At 36.6% G+C, this 16122-nt stretch overlaps 1 protein-coding gene across 1 annotated transcript in view; it reads right to left on the reverse strand.

The window, feature by feature from the left end:
* Nucleotides 1–12873: 12873 nt before the first annotated feature.
* IMMP2L (inner mitochondrial membrane peptidase subunit 2) overlaps nucleotides 12874–16122 on the reverse strand; it is an 867877-nt gene continuing 864628 nt past the window's right edge. The window contains exon 7 of the mRNA XM_044919891.1: nucleotides 12874–13392. Coding sequence (XP_044775826.1) covers nucleotides 13273–13392 — 120 coding nt within the window. The 3' untranslated portion in view covers nucleotides 12874–13272. The remainder of the gene's footprint in view (nucleotides 13393–16122) is intronic.

The raw sequence follows: 16122 nt of genomic DNA on the forward strand, positions 1-16122 counted from the left end.
TGTCTATTTATATATTTCTTCATCTCTAAGTTTAGGGATTTTTTTTTCTTTTTTTTAAGGTTAGATTTTTTAGGTTCCCAATTTGCTCAGTATGTGTAGTATGTGAGCATGCATATATGTAATTCTGATAATTGCAAGCTTTATTAAATTCTTATCAGAAAATGTGATTATCATAATTTCTGTTTGGGGAACTTGTCCATGTTTTCTTTGTAACCTGTGGTGTGGGTAACTTTTAAAAATATTTCTTGGACATTCTGGTAGGGAATTAGCGTTTGGCCTATGAATTATATTTTTTAGAGAAAAAAGTAATAGTTTTTATTTTCTATGTATTCAGTATTCCAGTTCTTGGCAAATAAAGATTTAGACTATGAGATGTGCATTAGGATGTGCCTTCTATTAATATAAAACAGCTGTGAGCCATTTAGTGTTTTGGGGTCTTGACTTGTACCTTATATAAAGACAATGATCTTGGAGATTTCAGTGCTAAGTTAATGGAGAAACTGCTCTACTCATAATACCCCTGCATGCTGGCAGAATAGGAATGGCATGGGAAAGACCATGGAGAATTCTGCAAAAATAATGCTTTGCTTTTCAGAAAGGTGTTAGATTCCAGAAGGGATAGGCCTCACAAGGAAGTAAGAGGATTTAGGCCAACAGTCTGCTCTCAAGGTATCTTTTGATGGAATTTTAATAGAGTCTTAAAAAATTACTTTCTCAAAATTCTGTAGCAAGAAAGGAATTCAAACATTTTATCTCCTGAAATTCTCTGCTCAAAGTATCTCAAAATTTTCACTATTAGGATTATATATATTTTTAGAAACTCCCAATTCTCTTACCTATAATATCCTCATATATTTTTTTCTATCTCACGACTACCTAAATGCCTTTTCTTTCTCGATTGTCAGGCCTTCTCTAGTTGTATAATATCCCTCTTCTATGTGTTGACTGTCAACTTCTCAAAAGACCACCAGAAAAACTTGATTAAACAAAGCCACACCTGTAGATGTACTGCAGTAAGGGAGAACAGAACTTGCCCAAAAGTTTATTAATGAGATTTCAAAATGGAGACATTACAAGAGGGTATTTAAAAGTATTTGGGGGCACCTGGGTGGCTCAGTTTGTTAAGCGACTGCCTTCGGCTCAGGTCATGATCCCGGAATCCCGGGATGGAGTCCCATATCGGCCTCCCTGCTCAGCAGGGAGTTTGCTTCTCCCTCTGACCCTACCTCGTCTTGTGCTCTCTCTCTCAGTCTCTCTGTCTCAAATAAATAAATAAATAAATAAATAAATAAATAAATAAATAAATAAATAAATAAAATAAACAAACTCTTTTAAAAAAATAAAAGGATTTGGGACCTGGGATATATCACTTTAAGATGGATCTGACAAGAAGGGGGAACTTCTTAGGACTAGACAAGATGACATAATATGACATAATAGTGTTGGATTAGTGGACAAAGCAAAGTGACAGTCTTGAATTAGTCTTGATGAGTAAGCTGTCTGGTCGGTTCACCATCTTAATTTCCAGAACAGTTACTGCAACTATGTTAATTTTTGCTCAGGCTCAGTATTGTTTAACCCAGGGATGGGGAATTAGGCTGGTTTCAGTTCACACTAGTCACTGTTTAAAATGCCCCCACCAACTTTCTTTCCATTACCGTTATTGCCTTTTTTCCCCTGCCAACCTCACATCTACCTCACTTTCAAGATGTTTCAATTCCTCTTTCTAATCACAACCATTTATATACCCTTTCCCCTCAGAAACACAAAAACAATTTAGGACAGAAAGAACTCTTATGACTGAGGGGACTATATCTCATCTCAGAAAGGAGACTTCTTAATAGTCCTACAAAATCTGAAAATCATTCACTTTCTCTCTGACTGCACTTGTTACTGTTAGTCTTTTCTCATCCTTTTTCCTCTCCTTCCCTGCTTCTACTCACTGTTCAATTCTCTACACGTGAATTCCACTGTTCTCCATTCCACCTGTCCCAAACCACGCACAGAACAAATGAATGGAAGCCAGGCAAGAGGGGAGAGTAAAACAGATAGAAAATAGAATCATGAATAGTAAGCACTCCTGGAAGCTTTTCTAAAGAATGTTTTTTTTTTCATGATGGATTCCCCTTTCCCAGTTTTCTATCTTGGTTTTTCTTGCAGATGATATATGAAAGTAATTAGGAAGACTTACTTGTTATAGAAGGAAAAGAAAAAACCAAAATATAAACTAATCCCCGAAAGAGCAGCATGGAGACTGTACTGAAACAGACTGCAATATTATTGTCGTGGTGTTATTTATACTTTTTCCAGGAAGGTGTGGAGGGAGAGCAGTAAAGCAGAAAGATCTTGCTTTATCCTTATTTCTTATATCCTCCTCCCCACTCCCATTTTTAAAATATTGAAAACTTTCAAACCTATAGAAAAATTGAAAGAATGATGGGACGAGCACCTATATGCCCCTCCCTTACATTCAACAATTTAAACACTTTTATAGAATACCTAGCCATAACCCTAATAGTAGTTAGCCCTAAATACCTCCACATGTATTTCCTAAGAATAATCACATCTTCCTACGTAGCCACAATACACCTCTCACCATTGTCATTATGTTGATGATTGGTGGGGGTTAGCACAGAATTAGACTTATTTCTCTATTGCACATGTAAGATACTCTACTAAAAAAGGGCTTGGTTCTTTACATTTAATTTAAAAATATTATGGGAATTTCAAATTTCTTCACTCAAAGAGTGTTTTGGAATGATCTTGTCTCTGGAAATAGGTTTGAGAATATTTTCCAGGTGATTTTAATACTCATATCTAGTTTTGAAAAGTGAAAGGCATTTTTTACTGTCCATTCTTTTATCTTTTTTCCGCTTTATTGAGGTATGATTGGCAAATAAAAATATATAAGGTGTACAGTGTGATGATTTGATATACATAGACATTGTGAAATATTTTCTTCCATTCCACTAGCTGCTTTTTAATTTTGTTGATTTTTTCCTTTGCTATGCAGAAACTTTTTAGCTTGATGGTGGTAATTATTTCACAATGAATTATTTTTCTAGTTGTAATTCTCAGATGGCTCCAGGGTCAAAGCATCCTGAGCAGAAACCCTCCTCTCCCCCAGGCTCAGAGATCACTAATGGGATGACTGTACATAAAAAAAAGAGGTTGAAAGATCCCTAGAGGATGCTAATAGTGAGAAGATGAGAAGGAACTTACCAAGGCTACTGGGTAGCCATTTTTAGTGAAGTATAGGGACACCAAGAAATACTTCCCAGGACGCAAGTGAATAAAATATATAAGGGGAGAAAACAAAAAGCAGTATCAAATTGTTGAAAGGTCAAGTAAAATGAGAGCTGAGAATTGACTTTGGCATACTGGAGTTTTCAGTGACCTTGACGTGCAAGATTATAGTTGAGTGGTGGAAGTCAAAACTGGAATGGCTTTGGTTTCAAAGGAAATAGTAGGGAAGATACTAGAGACCAGGTGTGTGAGCAACTCTTTTGAGGAGATGTTTTATAAAGGGAGAAGAGATCTAGAACAGTGACTAGACTACAAGGGGGCATGTGTCAAGAGAAAGAGCTGCAGGTGGGAGAAACCATATTTATATGCTGATGGGAATGATTAGGAGAAAAGGAAAATTGATGATATAAGGGAGAAAAGCCAGTTACTGGAGGAATTTCCTTGACTAGGTTAGAGGGCTTGGATCTAGGACACGTTGGACATAAGATAATTCTTATATATACATTTTTTTCAAGTAATTTGTACTGCAGTCTGGATGTATGTTCAAATTTATCTTCCCAGCCATGAATTTAATTTTCTAAAATGGAAAAGTGCATTCTAATTAGTTTATCCATAAGAACAGGAAGGAAGCAGAGTACATGGATTCTTCTTATTCTTTATATATTCTCATTAGATTGAAAGCAAAGTCATTGGTTGAGGGTGAGCATTAAGAGAGGTGTAAAATGTTTGTGAAAGAAGGTATGAACTCATCTCTTAAGAAGGTGAATTGGATAAATATAGTGGGAAGGGAATAGAGATATGCTGTGGTTTGGAGTCTGGACAGCATTTTTATCTATGACATCTGTCCAGAAAGAGTAATGCTCTGGGTAAAGAAGGCAGAAAGTGCAGCAATATGGGAAAATTGGTGAGAATAATTTCGTTTTTGCAGAAAGGAGGAGTGGGGTTGGGATGATCTGAAGGGAAAATAGGTACATTTAGTACTCCCATTTTTTTCTGCAATCTTGGAGAATCGTCAAAAATTCAGGATATAAGTTTTGTGAGAAGAATGAAGAGTGGAACTGGTGACTTGTGTTAGAGAATGTCAGAGGGACCTTACTTATTTTCACCCTTTGGATGCTGTGTCTGGAAATGAACTCTCTGGTTAGGGTCCTTAGGTTCTTTGCGTGTACTTCCAGCTCTGTAATGGGTAAATCTGGAATCTTTACATCTGGGGATTGGATCCTACCTTCTTGTGCTCTAATAGGACTGAATAAAGATTTGCTAATCTTGTGATTAAAGGTGTGTAAATCAATAATAAAATTTCTATAACTTCAACATAAATATGAGGTCAAATTAATGTGGAAAACAAGTTAAATCTCTGTGATCATGTAAACTATTCAACATAGACACTATTTCTCCTGAATTTGGTATATATTTTCCCCAGTGAATTTGATACCCTTTCCATTTTGTCCTGCCAAGTGAAAGTTCACATTCTATTATCTGTCCAATTGTGTGTATATCAAAATGGTTCAGGATGGTGTCTTGCATATTTGAAGATCAAAAATTGAGTAATGAGCTGATTTTCAGACTGAAAATGTATATAAGATTTGTTATCAAATTTGGCAAATGGAAACCTTAACCTCTTAAGGATGGACATGAAAGTCTTGGCCCAAAGCAAAGCTGACCCAAAGACAATTCTTTTTAAAGCTACACTAAGAATTTTTTTCTACAGAAACCTTTGTTAAATAACCTACATTAATTAGGGTAGACTTGGTTGTGCGAACAGATTTCACCATTTCAGTGATTTTACACAATAGAAATTTGTTTCTTGCTCACTCACTGGTACTGGGAGGAAGTTCAAATTGGGTTTGTTCTATTTCAGATGATCATTCAGAGACCCATACATTTTTCCATAGTGTGTTTCTGTTACCATTAGGGTCTTATAATCATGGATATCCCACTGGAAGAAATGAGAAAAGCCTGGAGGAGCTTGCGAGAAGTTTTATGTCCCAGGTACATTACAGTCACTTTTAATCATAATCTGAGTTGGCAAGAACTCAGAAACATGGTCATAACCTACAAAACATAACTCAGTAATGTTTAGGAAAAAGAGGAAGATGATTTTGGTGAACTGTTTAGTCTCTGCCATACCAATGAAGGAGAGAGTGAGGATTTTGTTTATCAAAAGGCACTTGTGAGAGTTTCTGAAGAGATTTCTGACTTTTAAAATACACATTTTTAACAGAGGTTTATTCTTAAAGCTTTAAGGAAGATAATGGGTAGTGTGGGAGGGTGGCTCTTGCTGGAAAATCTGTAGTTTGGCTCACTTCTACCTCTTGGAGTTAGTGGGAGAGGAGAGAATTATAGGATCCCAAGGAATGAAAACCCAAACTGGCGACCCTGATGTCTCCAAATTGTTTTTTTATTATTATTATTTGAGGTATAATTGACATGTAACAATATATTAGTTTCCGATGGACAACATAATTCAGTATTTATATACATTATGAAATGGTCACTACAATAATGTCCATTTCCACATAGTTAAAAAAATTTTTTCCTGTGACAAGAACTTTTAAGATCTGTTGTCTGAAGCAATTTTTAAACATGCCATACAGTGTACTAACTGTAGTCACCATGCTATACATTACATCCCTATGACCTATTTATTTTTTAACTTGAAATTTGTACTTTGGACCTCCCTTTACCCATTTTGCCCATCCCCATGCCCTGCCAACACACCAATCTTTTCTCTGTATCTGTGGGCTAATTTTGTTTTTGTTTTGTTTTCAGATTCCACATATAAGAGAGATATAGTATTTGTTACTCTCTGACATATTTCACTTCGTATAGTACAGTCAAGGCCCATCCATGGTGTCAAAAACAGTGATATTTCCTTCTTTTTATGGCTGAATAATATTCCATTGGATACATACAACGTATTTTCTTTACCCATTCATCTATCATGGATATTTAGATTGTATCCATGTCTTGGCTACTGCAAACAATGCTGTAATGAACATGGTTGTGCTTACATCTTTTCAAATTAATGCTTTCATTTTCATCCAATAAATTCCCAGAAGTGGAATTTCTAGATCATGTGATAGTTCTATTTTTAATTTTTGGAGGAACCTCCGTACCGTTTTCCATAGTGGCTGCACCAGCTTACATTCCTACCATTAGCGCACAGGGTTTCTTTACATCCCCATCAACACTTGTTATTTCTTGTCTTTTTGATTCTAGGCATCCTAACAGCTATGAGGTGACATCTCATTGTGGCTTTGATTTGCATTTTCCTGATAATTAGTGATATTGAGCATCTTTCCATGTGTTTGCCATCTGTATGTCTTTAGAAAAACGTCTGTTCAGATCCTCTGCCCATTTTTAATTTTTTTAGATTTTGCTTTGTTTTGCTATTAAGGTATATGAATTCCTTATATATTTTGGATATTAACCCCTTATCATATATATATATGGTTTTCAAATGTATTCTCTCATTCAACAGATTGCCTTTTTACATTGTTCATGGTTTTTTCTTTGCTGTGGTCCCACTTGTCTATTTTTGCTTTTACTGCCTTTTCATTTGGTGCCAAATCCAAAATATCATCACCAGTACTGACATCAGGAGCTTATTGCCTATGTTTTCTTCTAGTTTTACAATTGTAGCTCTTATGTTCAAGTCTGTAATCTATTTTGAGTTAATTTTTGTGCATGGTATAAGATAGTGGTCCAGCTTACTTTTCTTGCATGTGGCTATCCAGTTTTCCCAACAGCATTTCTTGAAGAGACTGTCCTTTCCATGCTTTATATTATTGGATCCTTTGTTAGAAAGTAATTGACTATCTATGTGTATGTTTAGTTCTGGGCTCTCTGTTCTGTTTCATTGATCTATGTGTCTGTTTTTGTGCCAATACTATAGTGGTTTGATTACTATAGCTCTGTAGTATAGTTTGAACCAGGGAGCATGATACCCCCAGCTTTGTTCTCCTTTCTAAAGATTGCTTTTGGCTGTGGCTGCGGGGGGGGGGGGGTATATTTTGTGGTTCCATACAAATTTTAGGATTATTTGTTCTATTTCTGTGAAAAGTGCCATTGGAATTTTGATAGGAACTGTATTGAGTCTATAGATTGCTTTGTGTAGCATGAATATTTTAATAATATTAATACTTCCAATCTATGAGCATGGAATATCTTTCCATTTCTGTTTTTTCTCTCAGTGTCTTACAGTTTTTAGTGTACAGAGCTTTCATCATTTTGGGTAAATTTATTCCTAGGTATTTTATCCTTTTTTGATACAATTGTAAATGGGATTAAACAAATTTATCTGATAGTTCATTATTAGTGTATGGAAGCACAATGGATTTTTGTATATTGATTTTTGTATCCTGCAACTTTACTGAATTTGTAGATTAATTCTAACAGCTTTTTGGTGCAGTCCTTAGGGTTTTCTATATATATAATAACAAATAATCTATAAATAGTGACAATTTCTTCCATTCTGATTTAGATGCCTTGTATTTATTTTTCTTGACTAATTGCTCTGGCTAAAACTTCTAATACTATATTGAAAAAAATGGAGCAAGGGTGACCATCCTTGTCTTGTTCCTGATCTTAGATGAAAAGCTTTTAGCTTTTCACCACTGAGTATGATGTTACCTGTGGGCTCTTCATATATGGCCTTTATTATGCTGATACATGTTTCCTTTATGTCCACTTTATTGAGAGTTTTTGTTATAAATGGGTGTTGAATTTTATCCAGTATTTTTTCTTCTGTACCTGTTGAAATGATATGATTTTAATCCTTCATTTGGTTAATGTCATGTATTAGATTGGCAAATGTTAAACCAATTTTGCAACCCTACTTGATCATAATGTATGATCCTGTTAATGTATTGTTGAATTCAGTTTGCTAATATTTTTTGAGGACTTTTACACCTATGTTTATCAGGGATATTGACCTGTAATTTTCTTTTCTTGTGGCATCCTTGTATGGTTTCAGTGTCAGGGTAATACTGGTATTTTAAAGTGAGTTTGGAAGTGCTCCCTCCTCTTCTATTTTTTAGAAAAGTTTGAGAAGGACTGGCAGTAATTATTCTTTAAATGTTTAGTAGAATTCACTAGTGAAGGTTTCTGGTCCTGACTTTTATTTGTTGAGAATTTTTGATTATTGATTCCATCTCCTTGCTAGTAATTGATGTGTTTAGATTTTCTACTCATAATTCAGTCTTGGTAGGCTGTATGTTGTTAGGAATATATCAATTTCTTTTAGGTTGTCCAATTATTGACATATAATTGTTCCTAATAGTCTACTATAAGTAGGTCTGCCTTTTCAGTTCTGATTTATTATGCAGTGCCCTTCTTTGCCTCTTATTAAGTATGTGTGTGTGTTTGTGTATAAAGTATGTATAGGAACCCTGGCTTTCTCTTGATTTCCATATGCATGAAATACATTTTTCCATCCCTTGACTTTGGGTGGGTGGGTGTGTGTCCTTAAATCTGAAGTGGGGGCACCTGCGTGGCTCAGTCATTAATTGTCTGCCTTCGGCTCAGGTCATGATCCCAGGGTCCTGGGATCAAGCCCTGCAATGGGCTCCCTGCTCGTCGGGAGGTGTGCTTCTCCCACTCCCTCTCCCCCTGCTTGTGTTCCCTCTCTGTCAAATAAATAAAATCTTTAAAAAAAAAATCTGAAGTGAGTCTCTTCTAAGCAGCCTATAAATGGGTCTTTTAAAAAAAATCCAGGGGTGCCTGGGTGGCACAGTCAGTTGAACATCGGACTCTTGGTTTTGGCTCAGGTCATGATCTTGGGGTCGTGAGATAAAGCCCTGCATTGGCTCCATGCTCAGTGCAGACTCTGCTTGGACTCTCTCTCCCCTCTCCTTTTGCCCCTCCCCCCCCGACTCTTGCTCACTCCCTCTCTTTCTCTAAAATATTTTTAAAAATCCATTAAGCTACTCTTTTGATGGAGAATTTAATCCATTTACATTTAAAGTAATTACTGGTAAGCAATGTCCTTACTGACATTTTATTTTTTGTATGTTTTGTAATTCCTTTGTTCCTTTCTTCTCTTGTTCCCTTCCTTTGTGATTTTATGATTTTCTTTAGTGGTACACTTTGTTTCTTTTCTCTTTATCTTTGGTGTATCTACATAGGTTTTTGCTTTGTGGTTACCATGAGGCTTATATATAACAACTTATAAGTCTGTTTTAAGTTGATAACAACTTAAGTTTAAACACATTCTAATGCCCTACATTTTTACTTTTCCCTCCCCAGGTTCTATGGTTTTAATGTCATATTTTACATCATTTTACATTTTTATCTTTTGTATTCCTTAACTGATTAATAATAAAAGTAACTATAGCTACCATATTGTCTTGTAACCCTCATACTAGCTTTATAAGTGATTAATCTACCACCTTTTCTATTATTATTCTGGATTTTATCTTATGTTTTTTATTTAAGTAATCTCTACACCGAACATGGGGCTCAAATTCATGACTCTGAGATTGAGTTGCATATTCTTCCTCCCGAGCCAGGCAGGCATTCCTGGATTTCACTGTATATTTACCTTTACCCATGGGATTTGTACTTTCACATTTTCCCATTACTAATGGGTGCCCTTTTATTTCAGCTTGAATAAGTCCCTTTAACACTTTTTGTAAGTCTGGTTTAGTCTTGATGAACTCCTTTAGCTGCTGCTTGACTGGAAAACTCTCTCCCCTTCAATTCTGTATGACAACTTTGCCAAGTAGAGGATTCTTGATTGAAGGATTTTTTTTTCAACACTTTGCAGGCCAGAGGGAATGAGATGATATATTCAAAGTTTCTGCTGAAAAATCTGATGGTCTTATGGAGTTACTTGTATGCAATAAGTTGCTTTTTCTTGCTGCCTGTAAGATTTTCTTTTCATCTTTAACTTTGACATTTTATGTGTCTTGGTGAGGGTCTCTTTGGATTCATCTTCTTTGGAACTCTGAGATTCCTGGATCTGGAATTCTGTTTTGTTCCACGTGTTAGGAAATTTTCAGTCACTGATTCTTCAAATAAGTTTTCTGCCCATCTCTCTCTTCTCCTTCTGGGACCCCTATAACATGAATATCAGTCCATCAGATGTTGTCCCATAAGTCCCTTAAACAAGCTTTCCTTTTTTTTTTTAAATTCTTTGTTCTGTTTCCTGTTCTGATTGGATGAGTTCCATGACCTTGGCTTTGATTTCATTGTTTCTTCTGCTTTACCTAGTCAGCTGTTGAAACCCTCAAGTTTTTCAGCTCACTTATTGGATTCTTAAGCTCTGTGACTTCTGTCATTATATTTTTTCTTTGTTGAATCCTCAGTTGTTCATGCATTCTCCTGAGTTCAGTGAGCATCTTTATGACTGTTATTTTGAATTTTTAACAGTTAAATCATATCTCTTTCATCAAGGACTTTTTATGAGGTTTTTATCTTGTTTTTTCATTTGGGACATATTCCTGTTTCTTCATATTCATGACTCTGTTGGTTTCTATGCATTAGCTGCCATCCCTCCCAGTCTTGAAGGAGAGACCTGTTTAGGAGATGAACCTTACCCTCCTACCCTTCTCTAGCTCTTGGTTGTCTCTCAAACCTTTGTGATTGTCCAAGCAACCTATTTTATTTCTGGTGGTTCCCTGTATTTGAAGGTGTGCCAAGACCTGTCATGGCTCCTGGGGTGGGGGTGGGGGAATCTTAGCACCTAGACTCAGGCTCTTTGGAAGCCAAACCCTTAGGCAGCAGCTTTTGAAGTATGCAAATGTGTACAGTTCTGTGGGACCACAAGTATAATCTTGCTGGGCACAACAGCCAGACAATGTAGAAGTGTCCCCTGGGTGTCAGTCATAAAAAAAATGGAGCAGCAGACAAGCATATAATTTCCTTTCTGAGAGTTGCTGGAACCCTGGAGTGAGGCAGAGGGAGAGTGCAAAGATGGTGTGCACTGACCTCTATCCTTGGCATTCCTACCTCTTTAAGCCCCTAGCTCTGTACCAGACCCTATGTGTGCCCCTCTGGTCAAAGCTCCAGGACAAGCAAATAGGCCTCTTTAACAAAAGAATGTGGTGTGTTTCAGTCTGCTACCTGTGTTGTGTCCTGGGGGTGTAGCAAGACAAGAACTCTCTTTCAGATTGTTACCACAGCTAGGTGATCAAGAAGTGTCTCCTGGGCAGCAGCCACAAAAAAAACCCCAAAAACAACAAGGCACCAGACATGCATATAGGCTTCTGGTACTTTGGAACACGGCCAAAAGTACAAAGATAATGCCTGCCTTCTGAGGTCTCTGAAAAGGATCAGTCAGCCCTGAGATGTGTGTTTAATTTGAAGATAAGCTAACAGGCCTTTTTCACAGAAAGACAGGCTCTTGGGTCTGTTGCCTCTTGCTGTGTCCTGGGGATGGTAGCTGGGGAAGAGTTCCTTCCCCATTGGTTAATAATAGGTGATTGATGCACTTAGGAAAGTATATACTGTATATACTGGACAACACAGTGATTAAGTCGGCCTACAGTTGCATTTTTGAGGACGTAATTTATAAGCTGAGTTGTTTGACAAGTATTAACTCTGCTGGTGATGTGTTAGATGGCTAGAGAATATGAAATCAAAAAGCTTTTATCTTCTGAAGATTTACAATTTTGAATTAATAGGAATCATACAGGTAGTGAGTGAGGTGGCAAGGAGGATAACCAGTTTGCTGAACTGTTAAAATATCAAATTCTTCACCAGGTGGTAAATAGCAGTTATTCCCAGAACTGCTCTATTTGCTCTACCCTGCCTGCCCTCAGTATCACCTCCAAACCCCTCTTCTGTGGGCCCCAGAATTTACTGTTTTCTAGCAACTAAAGGGTCAATGCCCTTAAGCACTCTCTCTCAGTATTTTACATATAATCCCAGCGGATGCAGTTTGCCTAGAGACAAAAGAAGTTACAAACCTTAAAATAGTAATGAGTATTCGGTAAACTGGAGTTAAAGGCCAGAGCATGAAATACAAGTTGGGGAATAGAGAGAAATGGAATTGATAAGGGTTCAACAAGATTTTAAGCCAATCTACTTTTAAAAACAATACTTTTGATTATACATAACCTTAGTACATAAGTACTCACTGATATTTGTTGAATGAGCTACTATAATGCTAATTAATTATTAGTAACAGCTGCTGTTAATATGCATATGGTTTTTTTTTTTACTCTTTGCATTCCTGGCCACTAAGGACGTTTGCATCCACATTTGCAAGAATAAATATAGACTTGTATGAAGGAATTTACCTCCTTTCCTCTGCAGTTACAGGATCTATTATGTGATTACCCCACTTTCCAATTGGTGATTTCAGTATTTACAGATGTAAACACTGAAAATCCTTGGGGGGGGGGGAATCAAACTTGGTCAACGAGGACTGACTTTTTTTTTCATTTCACTCGGAACATTTTACCAAATAGTGACTGAATACTGATAGTTTTATTCATCAATGTGAACAGGCAGGCAAGAGACAGCTCAGAAGTTTTGATTTAAAAGGGCTAATAAGAAAGGTTTAATTGTATGGAAGTATTAATGGAATTGGTTCTCCTTTAATTCCTTGCTTAAAAAAAAAAGATAAAATATTCCTTATTAATGGAGGTACAGGTTAAAGGATAAATACCCAAAACAGTACCTGAGGAAATCACTGTTTTATTTTTACATCACAGTGTACTGTTCTTCTTAACCAGGAGTCCCTGCATTGTATATACTGTCAATTGCAATATAATTCCCATCACTATGTTTCTTCGTGTTCTCACTTAAGAGTAAATGACATTACTAAATTATTTTCATCAAACATTAATTTTCATATTCCCAAAGGTCTGCAATTTTTTGGCATTAAACAATAGGGTATTACAATTAAACACAAAATCAGTTGCTATTTAATACTATGTAATACTTTAAAACTCTTTAATAATGCAGATCATTTCATTTGAAACAAGCTTTGCCCTTCTGAAGGCTCCTCCTCTCCACCCCTTCTGCAATGGGTGGTGGGGGCCTCCCAATGCCAGCAGCTGAGGGAGCTCCATGCCATCATTCCTCTTCTCTCTGAACAGGCAAGCGCTCTGGAGGAAGAACAGATTCCAATTTCTGCCAGCGCTCTGGAGGCCACAGGATGTGTGTAGCATGGGCATGTAGAAGTCCTAGAGAAACCTAAACCCATGAGAGACACACAGAAAGCAAGAAATTATTTTATCAGTATTATCATTAATATCTTAAAGACAGAATTTGATCCAGGTCTGAAATTCCTTGGAAAGATGATGATTAAAAATAGTAAACATTTATATGGCACATTTCTAGGTGCTTTATATACCTAAATGCCTTTAAATCCTCACAACCATTTGAGGTACGTATTACGCCCAATTTGCATAGGAGAAAACTAAAGTCGGGTTGGTTAAAGAACTTGCCAAAAGTTCTACAGCAACCAGTTGGTGGAGGCTGGCTTCAGGGCTGAGCTGTCCAACCCCAGAGTCTGCAACCTTAACCCCCATCCTCAGTTTGTAAATACCCAGGGAGCATAAGTCTGGTTTTCATTCTTGGAATTTCCTATGGAGTTACGAGTATTTTAGAGAAACTTTACTTTGTGGATAAGTCAGAGACATGAGGAAAGTATTGTCCCACCTACTGAATGAGCAGCAAGAGTTCGATGTGAGTGAGACTAAAGGCCTTCCTTGGAAACTACATGGAGCAACAGGGAACTGGTGATCACAGAGGGAGGTGGAAAACTAAGGGAAAGCCAGCAATGGGGGATAGGAAGCAATGAAAAAGAATCAAGTGTAAAGATGACAGGTGGCGAAGAACCCCCTCAGCAGATATGTGCCCATTTAGGAGAAGGAAACTAGAGGGAAGCACTAAGGCTGAGCCCTGAAAAGGAAGGAGCCCTTAAAGACATTTTAGGGCTCCCTAGGGCCATCAGCTGCAGTGAGCAGAAGAATGCCAGCAAACCTGTTTAAAATGCAGATCAAGGAAGGCCCTATTCTCAGATTACCCTTCAAATGAGGCAGGATCTGGAAATCTGTGTCTTTTGTGGTTGATGCTATTGTTGTTACTATTAGGTAATATGTTAACAGTATTTAAAAACTTACAAAGTACAGTTACTTAACCAGATACTATGGGTCCACTTTTTATTTTCAAATGTTTTTCCTATAAATTGGAGCTCCATAGAAATTAACAGATGAGTGCTTTCATTGAAGTTCTATTTACTAGCATATGCATGCAAGAAATCACATTGCACAGAGAGTTAAAGAATTGGATGTCAAGTGAGGGACTCTAAAAAGATAACTAGAAACACATTTTTTTTTTTTGAAAAACAAACACACTTCACAACAACTTGGAATACAAATAAAATAAGCCCAAAGGCTATCAAGAAGCCCAGGGGCCCAATAAAGAATATTACTTTGAAAATCAAACCTACAGAAAATTTGAAAATGTGGTGGGGAAAAAAAAAGAGCAAGCTCTATTCATCCAAATTCACTAGTTATTTTTATTTTGTTACTTCCTCCTTGGATGCCTTTCTGTATATATATACTTTTCTAATGAACCATTGGAAATTTGCTCACATTCCGAATTTACCCCTAATATTTCCACGTGTCTCCTCAAAACTAAGACTCTTTCCTACATAAACAAATACATTGTAAGTTATATATAGCCAATATTCAGAATTTTCCAATTGTCCCAATAATGTCTTTTATAGCTGTTTTTTAAATTCTTAATCAAGGATCAAAAATTGCATCATAATTGTCATTATTTTTGTTTAGGCCTGTTGCCTTGTAAGATGGCCCGCATTTATAATTGCTTGATTTTTCCCCTCCTGAAAAGATTCAAGTTAAATGTTCTTGGCAAGAACACAATGTACTTGATAATGCATTCTTCCTACTCTGTCATATCAGAAGGCACAAAATATCTGTGTGTCCCATTCTTGTGATGTGAAGTTTGATCACTTGATTAAAGTGATATTGAACAAATTTCTCCTCTGTAAACAAATCATTTTCCTTTTATAATTAATAAGGAATCTCTGGGATGATATTTTGAAATATGTAACTATCCCATGTCAACATTTCATCTAATCAGTTTACGGTCTCTCAAGGAAGCTGGTTTCTAAACCATCTAATGATTTTAACATCCATTGATGATCCTCCCTGAATCAGTTATTACATTGATGATTACAATAGTGAGTTTCCAAATTTACTATTCCTTTTATATTTACTAGCTGTCATTCTTCTCTAAAGTGATTCCCCTTCCAACCCCAAATGCCTCTTTTAATATCAAATATTTCTTCTTTATTTCACAATCTCTTATGAGTTCTTGGTTAAACTTGGACAGGTCTCCATCAGTCCCTGAGCACTTCCTTACTTTTTAGTACCAACTCGATGTTGCAGGCTTACTTGTACTTTATACCTGTTCAGCCTGAAATCAGACATCTCATTAAGGAGGGTTTTCCCTCACCTTCCCCCATTCCATATTTCTCTCTCTCTTCTTCTAGACTTAGCACTCTGGCTCCCAACCACAAATTTACTGAGTAAACATCAAGGTTTCTTTGCAACTATTTTAATCCTTAAAATACATCTCACTTAAGGGTATATTTATTGGAATTTGTCCTTTTCCTCCTCCACAGCGTAGCTGTATTAAGTACTGTTACGTTTGTTTCTATTTGTATTCAGTTTTAGTGGGCTTTTGTTATCCTTTTTGATTGTTATTTTTGAATTTATAAAGATTTCCATGGTTAAAAAGTCAAAATTATTCTTAAAACGTAAGGTAGGCAGAATGCCCCCTCTAACACACACTCCAAACATGTCCATATCCTAATCCCCAGAAGGTATGAATACACAATGCTACAGAGCAAAGAGGATTAAGGTTACAGATGGACTTAAGGTTGCTGATTAG

Source organism: Neomonachus schauinslandi, chromosome 12, assembly GCF_002201575.2.
Source record: "Neomonachus schauinslandi chromosome 12, ASM220157v2, whole genome shotgun sequence".
Classification (NCBI taxonomy): Eukaryota; Metazoa; Chordata; class Mammalia; order Carnivora; family Phocidae; genus Neomonachus; species Neomonachus schauinslandi.